General features: G+C 39.3%; 1 protein-coding gene across 8 annotated transcripts in view; it reads left to right on the top strand.

Moving 5' to 3' along the window:
• The window catches only part of SLC25A22 (solute carrier family 25 member 22), a 133,602-nt gene that overhangs the window by 78,238 nt on the left and 41,640 nt on the right, over positions 1–13,724 (top strand). For all 8 annotated transcript variants that reach the window (XM_061610023.1, XM_061610030.1, XM_061610027.1 and 5 more), the window contains exons 3-4: positions 1,915–2,040; positions 4,829–4,884. In XM_061610023.1, the coding sequence (XP_061466007.1) occupies positions 1,915–2,040; positions 4,829–4,884 (182 nt within the window). The remainder of the gene's footprint in view (positions 1–1,914; positions 2,041–4,828; positions 4,885–13,724) is intronic.

Here is a 13,724-nt window from a genome sequence, read left to right as displayed (position 1 = left end):
TGTTATGGAATAGCCTTCCCAGGTGCTTTGCATCATTTTTGTGGACTTTTTGGTGCCCTATGAATATTTTTGGGTTCACCTGTGCCTTCTAAACAACTTGTGTAGTCTGCACCTCTCAGTTTTTAAACAAGGGTTTCTATTTTTGGGAGTATATGAGCTTTTTTATGTTATGTTTTATGTATTTAGATAATTGTCTGGATTCATGTTAGTCCAGCTATCTGACTGTACACACCTGCTAATACTTCAAAGCATACAGACTTGCGGGGTCAGAGAGGGTTATTACTGGCTTAAACCTGTTTGCTGTAATAATTTCTGTGTCGACCTTGAGATTTGTGCTGCGGAATAGAAGGGGATTGTCATCATAAACTTTATTCTGGGATGTTTTTTCCCTAATCTGCTGAATTTCCAAGGTGACCCAATGTTGATTAGCTGTAGGTTTGGATTTAGAGGAAGGGAAAGATCCCTAATTTTTTCTTGTTTGTAAACAATGAAATATATAAACTCACTGTAATTGGCTCTGAACTTTTTTTTAAAATGGCTATTACTTCTCTTCTGCTCATACCATCCTCTGCATCACCAACTGTCCAATTCAAGTTTTGTTTTAAAACCCCTCGGAGTTCTTTTGTCAACTGACTGAGGTGGGACTCTCTCTCCTCACTCCTTCTCTCCTCCCCCATCTGGTAAACATTCTGATATAGGTGCAGCACTGGGCATTGCACAGACCATAATATCTAATACTGGACAACAAAATACATGGGTTTTTGTGGGCTTCTTTTTTATTATTCTTCCTTTCAGAGGTGGGTTTCTTGATATTGACCATCTTTATTATGAAATCAACTGTCATCTAGAAAGCAGGCACAGCCAAATCAGCTCCACAGGACTGCTTCTATGTGATTTGTGGATCTTCTTAGAATTCTATGAATCCCAGATTTTCCATCCATAATTCTTCTGTAAAATCCTGTAACCATGGGATTCTGCAGCTTTTTGGATTGTATTCATGTGCATGCTTGCTTGAGAGCAACACCCATTGAACTTGTTTCTAAATAAACCCTCGAAGGATAGGGCTGCGAGCCTTATAAACTGTGGTCTTGATAATTAGACCTTCTCTGGACTTGTGAAAATCAGTCTGAGAATTGGGCTTTAGTTGCATTTGTTGGAGGATAGACTTTAGGAGGTGTTTTTTTTTACAAGTTTGTAAAAAATAAAGTTATAGGAAATACATATACTGAGAAAAAAAGAGTTCTTGGTATAGCTGTGTCAGGCAAATGAAGGACTTGCTGACAAATTCCAGAGCGGTAACTGTAGCCCCATCTGCACTATACATCTAAAGCAGTATCATACGACTTTTGACAGTCATGGCTTCCCTCAAATAATCCTGGGAATTGTAGAGTGTTAAAGTTGCTGAGAGTTATTAGGAAACCCCTGCTTCCCCCCACAGAACTGCATTTCCCACAGTGATTTAACAGTTCATTCCTCTTCCCAGGGAACTCTAGGAACTACAGTACTCTGGGAATAGGGGTCTCCTAACAACTATCAGCACCATTAACACATTGCCATTCTCAGGATTATTTGGGGAAAGCTATGACTGTTTAAAGTGGTATGACGATGCTTGAAATGTATAGTGCTGATGGGGTCCAAGTGCGGTCTGGTGTAGGAGAACCAGCTTAAGAGTCTTGTGGTTCCTTAACTGGCATCATCTTTCATGGGGAGGAGTCTACTTAACCTATCTGATGATATGGACTCCAGTCCATGAAAACTTCTGTCATAATAAACCTGTTTGTCCTTTAGGTGCTATAAGATTCTTCTGGGGTATTACTGTTGCTTGTGCATCTTGACTGACAGGATGGCTGCTTTCTTTCTTTTCCCTTTTGATGTTGTCTTGACAGTGTGCTTCTGTGTTGCTTTTCCTCACAGTTTACCTGCCAAGCTGATCAATGGAGGCATAGCTGGGCTAATTGGAGTCACCTGTGTATTTCCTATTGACCTGGCAAAAACTCGCCTACAGAATCAGCAGAATGGCCAGAGAATGTACACAAGCATGTAAGTACCTGAGTTATGAAATGGAGGAAACTGTGTAATAGCAATTCATTCATTATTATTTTTTATCATTTTGCATAGCACTTTTGCCTTAGCTGCTTTGCAATACTTATTGTGTGTTTGTCCTCACTACAACCCTGTGAGGTTGATCACAGTCATTCCCCATCTGTAAAAGTGGAAGTTTAATGACTTACCTAAGATTAATTTAATGACTGTAATAAATCTATAATGGACTGGGGACACCAACACCAGATCACAATGACTCATAGTGAAATTTTCTACTGGGCTTGTAATTAATAGTTTGTAGCAGTACTTGTATCAGCTGTGGGAAGATAACTCCTGATGCATCACTCCTTAGAGAAAGCATAGTCTTGAGGTTTAAGATCTAGACTGGAAAGTATATGTACGCATTGCTATTCATGTAAAAATGTCAATTACTTGGAAAATCAACTTCTTATGCTCCTTTAAGTTGGAGAACCAGTGTGATATGGCAGATAGTGTGTCAGGCATGGACTGTCGCAGAGTGGCAAAATTGGGAACGGAGAGACTGAGCCTTTATGTGTTTGAATCTTTGGTAAAGATTACACCTTCCCTGAAAATTAGTTAGAGACTTTAAGCTTTAAAATGAGAAATAACTACTTTATTCTGGAAATACATACTTGATAGGAAAGAGTTCTACATCTAGCTAACTAGCTAAGTTGGAGATGCAAACACTAAGCCTAGTGTTTGCCCTCATGCTTGGAGGAGAGGGAGAGACAAAGAGAATGTGTCTGCTCTCCCTCTCAAGAGAAAGAAGAAGGAAGGAGGAAGGAGATGTGGTCAACATCCTATGCATATCAGTCAAGCAGGAAGGGAGAGACAGCAGGAGATCAAAGGATAGGTATTAGCCTAGCAATCAGGAGGTCTCCTCTCTAGCTACCTTTTTTAACCCCATGCAGCCTCAACCACAAGTTGGAGTTGAATCACATATTCCAACATGGACAAGGGGAGGGGATGCAAGTTCAAATCTCCACTCAGCCATGAAGTAACTGGGTGAACCTGGGGTGGCTACTTTTTTCTCAGCCTAACCTACCTAACAGGATTGTTACGAGGAGAAAAGTTGGGGAAGGACTAGATGTATTGCCCTAAACTGTAACAAACATAATTGGTTTGTGTTCATTCCACTAACTGGAGGCAAGCTGCCTTATTTCTTGTGTATTGCTACTGAATACTCAAACCAGGGTGGGCAGTAGATAAATCAGGTAGATCTCTGGAGATTGGCAAGGGTTTGTAACTCTCAATTGTTCAACAAGAGCAAGAACAAAAGGTACAATTTCTCCCCTTAAATTAGGTTGCTGAAACTAAGAAACGTTAGGGTAACCAGGAGTGGACTCTTTATAGAAATAAAAAGGACTGCCTGCTGAGTTCATTTCTGGTACTGAAAACCATTCCTAGGGTCATAATGTACTTAGAGGCACCCTGTTCTGCTCCTAGCTCTGGTCAGTAGATCTTGGGGATTTAAGCAAAGTAGATCTTCATCCATGACTCAAACTAAACCCTCCCCAGAATTTGATACATGCTTTTTTATTTTGGGTGTTCAATTGTTCCATCTGCTAGTAGTGGCCAAGGATACTTCATTTTTACTCCACACTTTGGATCTCTTGCCTATTTAGTGTAAAAACTGTTTGATCCCACTTTCTAATTTTCAGTTGGACAAGAGTTTTACTTGGAGCTTGCTTCCAGGATCAGGCAATCACTGGTATGATGTGGTAATTAAGATCTTTCAGCGTGTGTGGAATGCTTTTCTCTTATCACTGATGAACCACAATAGGCCCTTAACCCTTCTGGGATAAGGGAAAAGTATGAGAAAGTGTCTTCCAGTTATAGTGTCCAGATGTAAAAGAGGAAACGGGCTCCTGCACCTTTGATAGTGCATTACAAACTACATCAGCTGAAATGCCCTCTTCTATATAATTATTAAAGGTGCAGGAGTCCTGGCACCCCCTCTCTTGTTTTCAGCTGGCCATCCTACTTCAAGTCCTGGCTTCTCTTATTATAGTAATAAATTTTTAAAAAGTAATTACAAATAATAATAAAGTGATCTATGATTAACTTCTTGGTTATAGTTTGTACAGTGTAATAACTTTAATAATGGAGGCATCTAAAATCTAAGATAATCTTCTCCATACTCAAAATTTCCTAACAGATTTAGAGCTGCAGTCTTATATACACTTATCTAAGAGAGTAAGTACCATTGAACTTAGGGGAGCTTACTTCTGAGTGAACGTGGATAGGATTGCACTCCATGCCGCATAATTAAAGAACATTGCCTTGTTCATCTGTAGGTTTTAGTGTGGCACAAGCAAAGAGCATAAACGTGCACAATGCCAAATAAATCTGTAGCTCAGAAAAGCAGTTTTGCTTGTGGTCTTTTTAAAAAATTAGCTAAGGTATCTCCTGGGGAGGATTCTGATGTGTCATGTGAAAGGCAATGCATTCTCAGTGAGAGTTGCTTTTTTTTGCTGCACCTGGACTTGTATCTGCTTTTACAAAGGCTTATATTCTTTCACTAGCATAAAACTGGAAAGTGTTTTATCCCTTTACTGCCTTTCTAATGAAGCCTGGCGAGGTGTGTGAATTGCCTGCTCTTCTCATCTACAGCAAGATGACTAACGCAGACAAAAACACACCATGTAATACCCTTTTGTGTATCAAGAGACTGAAACTCTGTTTCAAACTCTAAACAATGGCATTTTTGTGACTGCTTAATGCTCTGCTCTCACCCCTTCCTCTCTGTCCATCTTTTCAACAGGTCTGATTGCCTCATTAAGACAATCCATTCTGAAGGATATTTTGGCATGTATAGAGGTTAGTATTGAGCTGCATTATTATGAATGATTTATTACAATAGGAAAACTGTGTTTGAGAAGAAAGAAAAGATGTTATGTCTGAATTCAGGTTGCCAACATTTTAGTCCTGATGAAGTTCCTGTGCTTTTAGGAGCTGCATGGTAGATGAAGCTGAAGTTTTGCCCAGTATAGAGTTTCAGTAGCAGGAGAAGCTTCATCTGTTGAATTTCTGCTTATCAGGTAGCTATTAAAGATATAGCCAGGAGTCCTGTCCGGGAAAAAGAATGACAATCCAATTTGCTTCTGCACATGTGAATTAAAGATCAACAGATTAATCTTTCTTCATGAAATGCAGTTCAACCACATTTTCCCAAATGGCCATGACAAAACTTCAGGATAATCTGGAGTACTTCTTGTATAGGTTTACCTATGAGGTAAGAGGTGGTGGTCAGGTGAAAAAGGAGAGAGAGCTCCTTCTAGTTGTGCAGAAGAGGGGATTTTGCAGATGTAATTTGCCTAACACACTGTTAAAGGTGCAGAAGCCCTGTCCTCTTTTTCACCTGGCCAACCTAAGTGGACACTGCTGAGTTTTGATGGTAAGCTATTTGAAGCAGGAATAGTAAGGCAAACTTCTTCATTGATTAAAAATGTGACCCAACTATTTTTTAAAAGGGCTAAGATGCTGGACTACGACCTGGGAGACCAGGGTTCGAATCCCCACATAGCCATGAAGCTCACTGAGTGACCTTGGGCTAGTCACTACCTCTCAGCCTCAGAGGAAGAAAATGGTAAACCCCTTCTGGATACCGCTTTCCATGAAAACCCTATTCACAGGGTCGCCATAAGTCAGAATTGACTTGAAGGCAGTCCATTTCCATTTCAACAATAGTTACCTACCCAAACCCACAGATGGTAGGTGCCACTTTAGAAGAGGTTTGTGCCTTTCTCTCCCAAACACAAGAAATGCCCCTTCTGAAATGGTGTTGCCTGTGACACACGTCTGCATCATTTAACAAATGCAGTAGGGGACTATTCAGTTGAAAAGAAATACAATTAAACTTGTTAAAACAGAAATAGGCAGAAAAATGTGGAAGAACTGGAAGATACTACTGATAGCATCTCTATCAGGATTCTTTCTGTGGAGATTTTAATCTCCAATAATGGTCTAGGTTAATTCCTCCCCACTGCAAAGAATTAGGGCAGAAACAGTTGCCCTTACAGATTTATTTATTTATTATTATTTATTTTATTTATACCCCGCCCTTCCTTCCAGCAGGAGCCCAAGGCGGCAAACAGAAACACTAAAAACACTTTAAAACATCATAAAAAGACCGTAAAATACATTAAAACAAACCAACGTTAAAAACATTAAAAAAAACTTTAAAAATATCTTTTAAAAGAAAAGGGTTGAAAACATATTAAAAGACATATTAAAAGCAATTCTAACACAGACACAGACTAGGATAGGTCTCAACTTAAAAGGCTTGTTGGAAGAGGAAAGTCTTCAAAAGGCGCCGAAAAGATAGCCTGCCTAATATTTAAGGGGAGGGAATTTCACAGGGTAGGTGCTGCAAATATATAATGCTGGTATTCTTTTACTTGAGTAGAAGATTTTTTGCACATAAGAATTTGTCATGCAGGGAGTTGCGGTGTCAGTCCACAGTGAATATGGCTTCTTCCCTTACTCTCTTTATGACTGGGGTTACTACTGGACCGTGTCTTCTCCCAGACAACACCCTTAAGAGTTTGGGTTATGTCCTCAATGAGAAACTCTTTGTATTCAGAGCCAAATTCAGCCATACTGGATGGGAAAAGGCAGCATCACTGAAAGCAAATATTTCCCTACCAGGAGAGTGCTTGCAAATAAACTTTATAGTAGGAAAGTATTTTGGTTTGGGCTTTCTTTAGAGCATCTACATCAGAATGGCTTATAAAATAATCTGATTTGAAATTTATTTCTTTTTTTTTTTAATAATTTTTATTCAAATTTTTCAAAAAGCAAACAAAACAAAATAAAAAAAAACATAACAATACAACAAAAAATAAAAATAAAATAGTTGACTTCCGATTTGTCGCAGATCAGCTATAAGTATATAATATACATCAAACCTGTCCCTTAATATATACATACAGAATCCCTTTTCTCCATAGGCTATCTTAATTAGTCGTCAAATCCCAGTATCATCATTTTATTTTGATCTTTCAACAAAAAGTCTAAGAGAGGCTTCCATTCCTTAAGAAATGTATCTGTCGATTTTTCTCTAAGTAAACATGTCAATTTATCCATTTCTACTAAGTCCATTAATTTCAATAGCCATTCTTCCATTGTTGGTGTTGATTCCATTTTCCACTTTTGTGCATATAATAATCTTGCTGCCGTAATCATATATAATATTATTCTTCCATATTTCTTTTCTATTTGTTTATCCATAAAACCCAATAAAAAAAATTCTGGTTTTGACTGAATATTTATCTTTAGAATTTTTTGCATCATCCTACCTATCTGTGCCCAAAATGATTTTGCCTTTTTACACAGCCACCACATATGATAAAATGATCCTTCTTGTTGTTTACATTTCCAACAAACATTAGAAATTTGAAATTTATTTCTGTGGAAAATATTACTGCTACTTTTAATTTTGGTTCTTAATAAGAGTGTGTATGTGGGAGGGGGGTGAGAGACCAGAGCCATTCAAGGCCTTTTTTCAAGATAGAAACATCTGATTTAGAAGATGTATATGTTAAACTTTCAATACATTGCAGTTTTTATGTGCCCGGCCCATGTATAAAATGTCATGTGATCAGCAGTTTATTGTGACAGTTAAGTTTCAGATATTAATACTTGGTGTTAGTGTTGCTTCCCACCCCCAAGCAGGTCTCCTATGATTTTAGCAGCTGCCCGAGAAGCTGAAACTCATCTGGTAAAGCTTTCCCCACCACTGTATCTGTATGCTGAAAAAAGCTTAATCTGCTGAATTTCTTCCTGTCCTGCAGCTGTTTTAAAAGCAGAAAGGCTCTCCTAGAAAATTCTTGCAGAGGAGAGGAAGCCTATAACAAATTAGCTAATTTACCTTTCAGTTAATCTTGTATGTCTTGTCTATCTTGGCAGACTTGCATATCACTGTGTGGGGTCAGAGATCAAAGACACATAGTTTGTGCTCAAACAGCTGTAAACCTTGAAGTTACTCATGTGATTAGGAGGGTGTAGCTACAATTGGAATCTCATTCATTTTATAGTAGTATAGAACTGCAAAAGTGTGGAAATATTTATCTGTTTCTAAGAAGCATTTATGTAGCACACCACAATTGTATCACTTTGGCAGTACAGATAAAGTTTACTGTTGACAATTTACACTTAATTACTTCATTACACAAATCCAAGTTGAATGATCTTTGACGCTTGCTGCTCCCAGGTGAACAATGTCTTACCACCTCTTTGTCAGGTTTCCCAGGAAAGAAGACTAGTTTGGGGCAGTGGGGATATGTGATTGGGTTGTTAGGGGCAAACTCTTCCTCCTGCCAATGTACTGAGAAATGCTGGGCAAGCAGACAGAGGTTCATGGAGTGGAAGCTGCATTAGGGTTGGCTGGCTGAGCAGTGAAGTGGAGGGCAGACCCTAGACAGCAAAGCAAATAGCCAAAAAGAACCTATAAAAATGCAGCTACCTTGTCTTGTTTGTGCCTTAGTCCTGGCAAATCCATTGTAACACAAGCAATGAGTTCAGATTTTACTTGGTGCCAAGTTCATTGTTGGGTGTGCACCAGCCTCTGTTAACAAATGGGAGAATATAGAAGTAGAAAACAGTTTTCCTTCTGAGTCAGCAAAGGCTGGATTCCTTGGCAGCTTCTTATGCATCCCAGCACCTCGATGGCAGCTCGTATAGGAGCAGGCTAACTATTCAGATTAGCCCTTAGACAGCAATGGCATGAAGCTTCCCTCTAGCTTGCCCTGCTTCTGCCTCCTTTCACATTGTCCAGTGCCAAGCCTTTGCCAAGTTGTCACGACAGCACAGAATTGCAGCAGTGCAGACCACACACGGGGGACAGCCTTCTTACTAAGAATATCCTCGACATCATCCCTGGGGTCCCACTCTAGCAGGCAAACTATTCCTAGCTGCTGGGTGGAACATAATGAGGCTTTATTTAACTTCAATACATGATTATTTATACACTTTGTGGCTGTTCTATAACCCCTCTGATTGTCCTCCAAAGCCCACAGCATGCAGTATGTACACTGATGCTGATCCCTTTTGTGTCAAACTGCCCCAGCTCTACGGAAGTTTCTTTTCTTTTCACCCTGATGAATGCAAATAGGTGCAAAAACTTGGATAACCTTCAAATTCTGTGACCAGAATTGCATGGATCAGGATATTGCATAAATGGACCTGAATTTTTTGAAATGTATTCTGATAATAAAAATAGAAGCTTTGTTTAATTTGAAAATGTATGACAAGGAATTAGATGATTGACGGAGGATGGAAGAAAACACATGCAATATGGTGTGGGAAAGATTGGAGAGCTATAAAAGAGGTATGGGGAAACCTGTAGCCTCCAAATGTTGCTGGACTATAACTGCCAACATTCCTGACCATTTGTTGTACTGCCTGGTGCTAGTGGGAGTTGGAGTCCAACAGCTTCTGGAGTGCCACAGGTTTCCTGCCACTGCTGTAAAATAACTCAGGTTTTGCCTCCTGAATCCTAATCATTAGGTGAACTATCCCTAGATCTCTCACGGTTTTTGGCTCGCTGGGCATAGGTACTTCACTTTCTCTGTTCATCTAATTTTTCTTCCCTGCCATTCTCAGAAAGTAGTACCAGATCATGACCATTGCGCTGCAATAGTTTCAATGCCATACCCACAACTATATAGTACTTTGGGAGATAACCACACTTGGTTACATACATACATGTGCTCCAAAATATTGTCCATGACATTGAAGTGAATAAATTACATAACCAAGATGCTGTACTTGTCAAAAAGCCCCTGGCTCATACTGTGTCTGATATGGGTTGTTAGACTATCCACTCAACAAGTTATTTTCCCTTCCACACATTGCCTTAATATAGATTTGCCTTAATATAGATTTGCCTGATCATTCTGGTTTTAATCTCAGCTGACAGTCTCAGCTTTACAGTTGTTATGTAAATTTGTATAAATGAGCAGAGATTGTCAACAGTCTGAGATGTGTGTGTGCCAGTGTGTGCGTTTACCTAAGTAGCAGGTTTTTACTCTGCATTTAGATTACTGAGACTTAGTAAAATAAGTAAAATAAGAAAAGGTATTTTATTTATAGAAAAACATAGTAGATAGAAAGGCACACCTAGTTCTAACTAACTAACTAAGTTGGAGGCACAACGCCCAGGTTTGGGAGTTGCCCTCATGACTCAGGAGGGAGAGAGCAGAGACAAAGGGATGTCTCCTCTCTCTTGGACAGTCGGATAGTCAAAGAAGAGAAGGGCAGAAGGAGGAGGGGCAGATAAGCTTCCCTAAGCGTATCAGTCAGCGAAGGAAGGAAGTCAGTTAGAGCATCACAGGTAAAGGTAGTCAAGCCTAGCCATCTGGAGGACCCTAACTCTATCTCCCTTCTGGAACATAAACAAAAGAACAAAACAGGAGTTGCTCTTGCCCCACATCCAACAACAGTGAAGTATTGTGTTGGCCTTCACCATTCAAGCTGATGAAACAGAGAAAAACAAGCAATAGGTCTCCATTATGGAACAATTTGCTTCTAGCCAGAATCCCAAATATCATAATCAAAGTCCAAACAATTAGTGACCCTCTTCCCAAATAAATTAGGTTCATCCCAAGAGATAAGAACATAAGAAGAGCCTGCTGGATCAGGCCAATAGCCCATCTAACCCAGCATGATGTTCACACAGTGGCCAACCAGATGCTGTCGGAAAACCCACAAGCAGAACCTGCGTACAAAGAGCATTCTCCCCTCCTGTGGTTTCCAGCAACTAGTATTTAGAAGTATACTGCCTCTGCCTATGGAGGCAGAGCATAGCCATCATGGCTAGTAGCCATTGATAGCCTTTCCTCCATGAATTTGCTTAATCCTCTTTTAAATCCATCCAACCTGATGGCCATCATTATTTCTTGTGGGAGCAAATTTCATAGTTTAACTATGTGCTGTGTGAAGAAGTACTTTCATATGTCTGTTGTGAATCTTCCAACATTCAGCTTCACTGGATATCCATGAGTTCTAGTGTTATGGGAGAGGGAGAAAAGGTTTTCTCTAACCAATTTCTCCATGCATGCATAATTTTATGCACCTTTATCATGTCACCTCTGTCCTTCTTTTCTCTAAACTAACAAGCCCCAAATGTTGCAACCTTTCCTCATAGGGGATTCACTTCATTCTCTTGATCATATCAGTTATTCTGAACCTTTTCCAGTTCTACCATGTCCTTTTTGAGGTGAGGCGACCAGAACTGTACACAGTATTTCAAATGTGGCTGCACCATAGATTTATATTATTATTTATTCATTTATATATCGCATAATGCCAAAATAGGCTTCTAAGTGGTTTACAAAGCATAAAACCAGTTACACAAAGATAAAAATATAAACACCCATAATTAAAATACACAAGAAACAAATTCCATTAAAATAGAAACATCCATAATTAACAATTTATATATAATGGCATTATGATATCAGTACCTTTCCTAATGATCCCTAGCATGGAATTTGCCTTTTGCCACTCACTGGGTTGACATCTTCATTGAGCTATTCATTATGACCCCAAGGTCTCATTCCTGATCAGTCACTGCCAGTTCAGACCCCATAAACGTATATGTGAAATTAAGGGGTTTTTCTCCAATATGCATAATTTTATACTTGTTTACATTAAATTGCATTTGCCATTTTACCACCCATTCACTCAGTTTAGAGAGGTCCTTTGGGAGCTCTTCACAATCTCTTTTTGTTTTAACAACCCAAAAAAATTTAGCATCATGAAACTTGACCACCTCACTGCTCACCCCTAACTCTAAATAATTTATGAAAGTTAAAAAGCACAGACCCCAATACTGATTCTTGGGGGACTGCACTTTCTACAGCCCTCCATTGGGAGAACTGTCCATGTGTTCCTACTTCTTAACCAATTCCTGGTCCACAAGAGGACCTCTTCTTTTATTTCATGATTGCTAAGCTTACTCAAGAGACTTTGGTGAGGTACCTTGTTAAAAGCTTTTTGAAAATCTAAGTACACAGTGTCAACCAGATCACCTCTATCTCTATGTTTAACACTCCCAAAGAACTCTGATAGATTAGCGAGACAGGACTTGCGCTTTCAGAAGCCATTCTAGTTCTGCTTCAGCAAGGAGGAGAGCCCATGCATTTTCCTTAAAATTCTAGCAATGTTGCCATTTTGGTCCCAGAAAATAAAACATAAAATAGGTAAGAAGTTATCTGGGCGAGCTTCTGTAGGTATAGAAATATGCAAGATTTTAGGTTACCCAGAACACCTCATAATTCAGTGTCATTCTCTTTGAAGAACACTAAAGCATACAAAATTTCCATCTGCAGAAATGAGTTGAACAAAAAAATTGCATGCTCTATCCTGTAACTTTCAGATATTTCATGCTTCCATGTGACTGGCATCAGGGTTTTTTTATTAGCTGGCTTGTACAAGTTCATTAACAGCTAGCAGAATTTCCCAGTGGTTGATCTATTACCAATAAAAGCAACAAATTAAACAGCATGATCTTAATATTACTTTACATGACAAGGATAGAGTGGAAGCTCATTATAACGTATCTCGCTGTACCACAGATTGAAATATAGTGAGAGTATAATGATATCCCCCAAGTAAAATACTGTATACAGTATGGCAGTTTTCACTATAACATGGAACCCCTAAAATGTGGGTGCATCCTTTGTCCCCTGTCCCCGACATTATAATGAGCTTTCACTGTATATTGAAACAAAATTTTATTTAAATTTTTAAAATGAGAAACCTTGAGGATTTTGGTAAATGGGGAGGATTAAATAAAACATTTTAGTTGAGCAACACATCAACCGTTATTCTTGATGGTATAAACAATCTGTCAAAGGTTTATGGGGCCTTTAGTAAAACCTTGTAAAATGCCAGTTTTATGATAACTATTTCTTGTGCCTTTGTTGGTATTTGAAGCCTGTGCAGCCTTATTTATGAGCATTTCTGCATTTGAGCTTTAGAAAATTAGGCAACACCTAGCATCAACACACCAGGCCTGTGTGTCAAGAATTGCATTTTTGGAGACTAAAAAATACTGAGAATCTGTGAGAGCCTGTTTCTTTCTCTAGTGATCAGCAGCCATTGTGGGTTACTGAGGACAAGGATTACATTCCTTCCCCATTCGAGGAGCTTTGCTGAAAATATCAAAGGTTTAGGAGAAAATCGTGGGTTGACTTTTTTTTTGCATATATATTTTTCCAGACTTTAATTCATCTACGATACAGACCCAGAAGCTTTTTCATCAATATAAGGTCTCGCATGAGGACATGAACTGAGTTCTCGTATCCTGGTGTTTGGTTCTGAAAGGAGTTAGAATGTGCCGCTCTTGGATGGCTGATACCCAGATAATAGGAATCAGTGCCAGCTCTAGATTTTTGGGTGTCCTTGGGCAAAATACCCTCAACTGCCTTGAATGGACACTTTCTTCCTCTCTCCTCTCACCACTGCTCATTTCCATGACCTCTCTCTTTAGGCCCCAGCCTGCACAGCTGTTGAGAAAGGGGGGCAAAGCAAGCAGAGGTGAATGCCCTTTCTCCTTGCTCCTTTCACGGCTTGCTTGCTTACAGGGCCAGGTGAACAGGAGACAATAGCAAAGAGGAGAGGAAATGGGGCCACAGGTTTCCAGTAGTTGACTG

This window comes from Rhineura floridana, chromosome 2 (assembly GCF_030035675.1).
Source record: "Rhineura floridana isolate rRhiFlo1 chromosome 2, rRhiFlo1.hap2, whole genome shotgun sequence".
NCBI classification, from domain to species: domain Eukaryota; kingdom Metazoa; phylum Chordata; class Lepidosauria; order Squamata; family Rhineuridae; genus Rhineura; species Rhineura floridana.
Note: the sequence above shows the minus strand (reverse complement) of the source record. Positions and strands in the feature narration are given on the sequence as shown.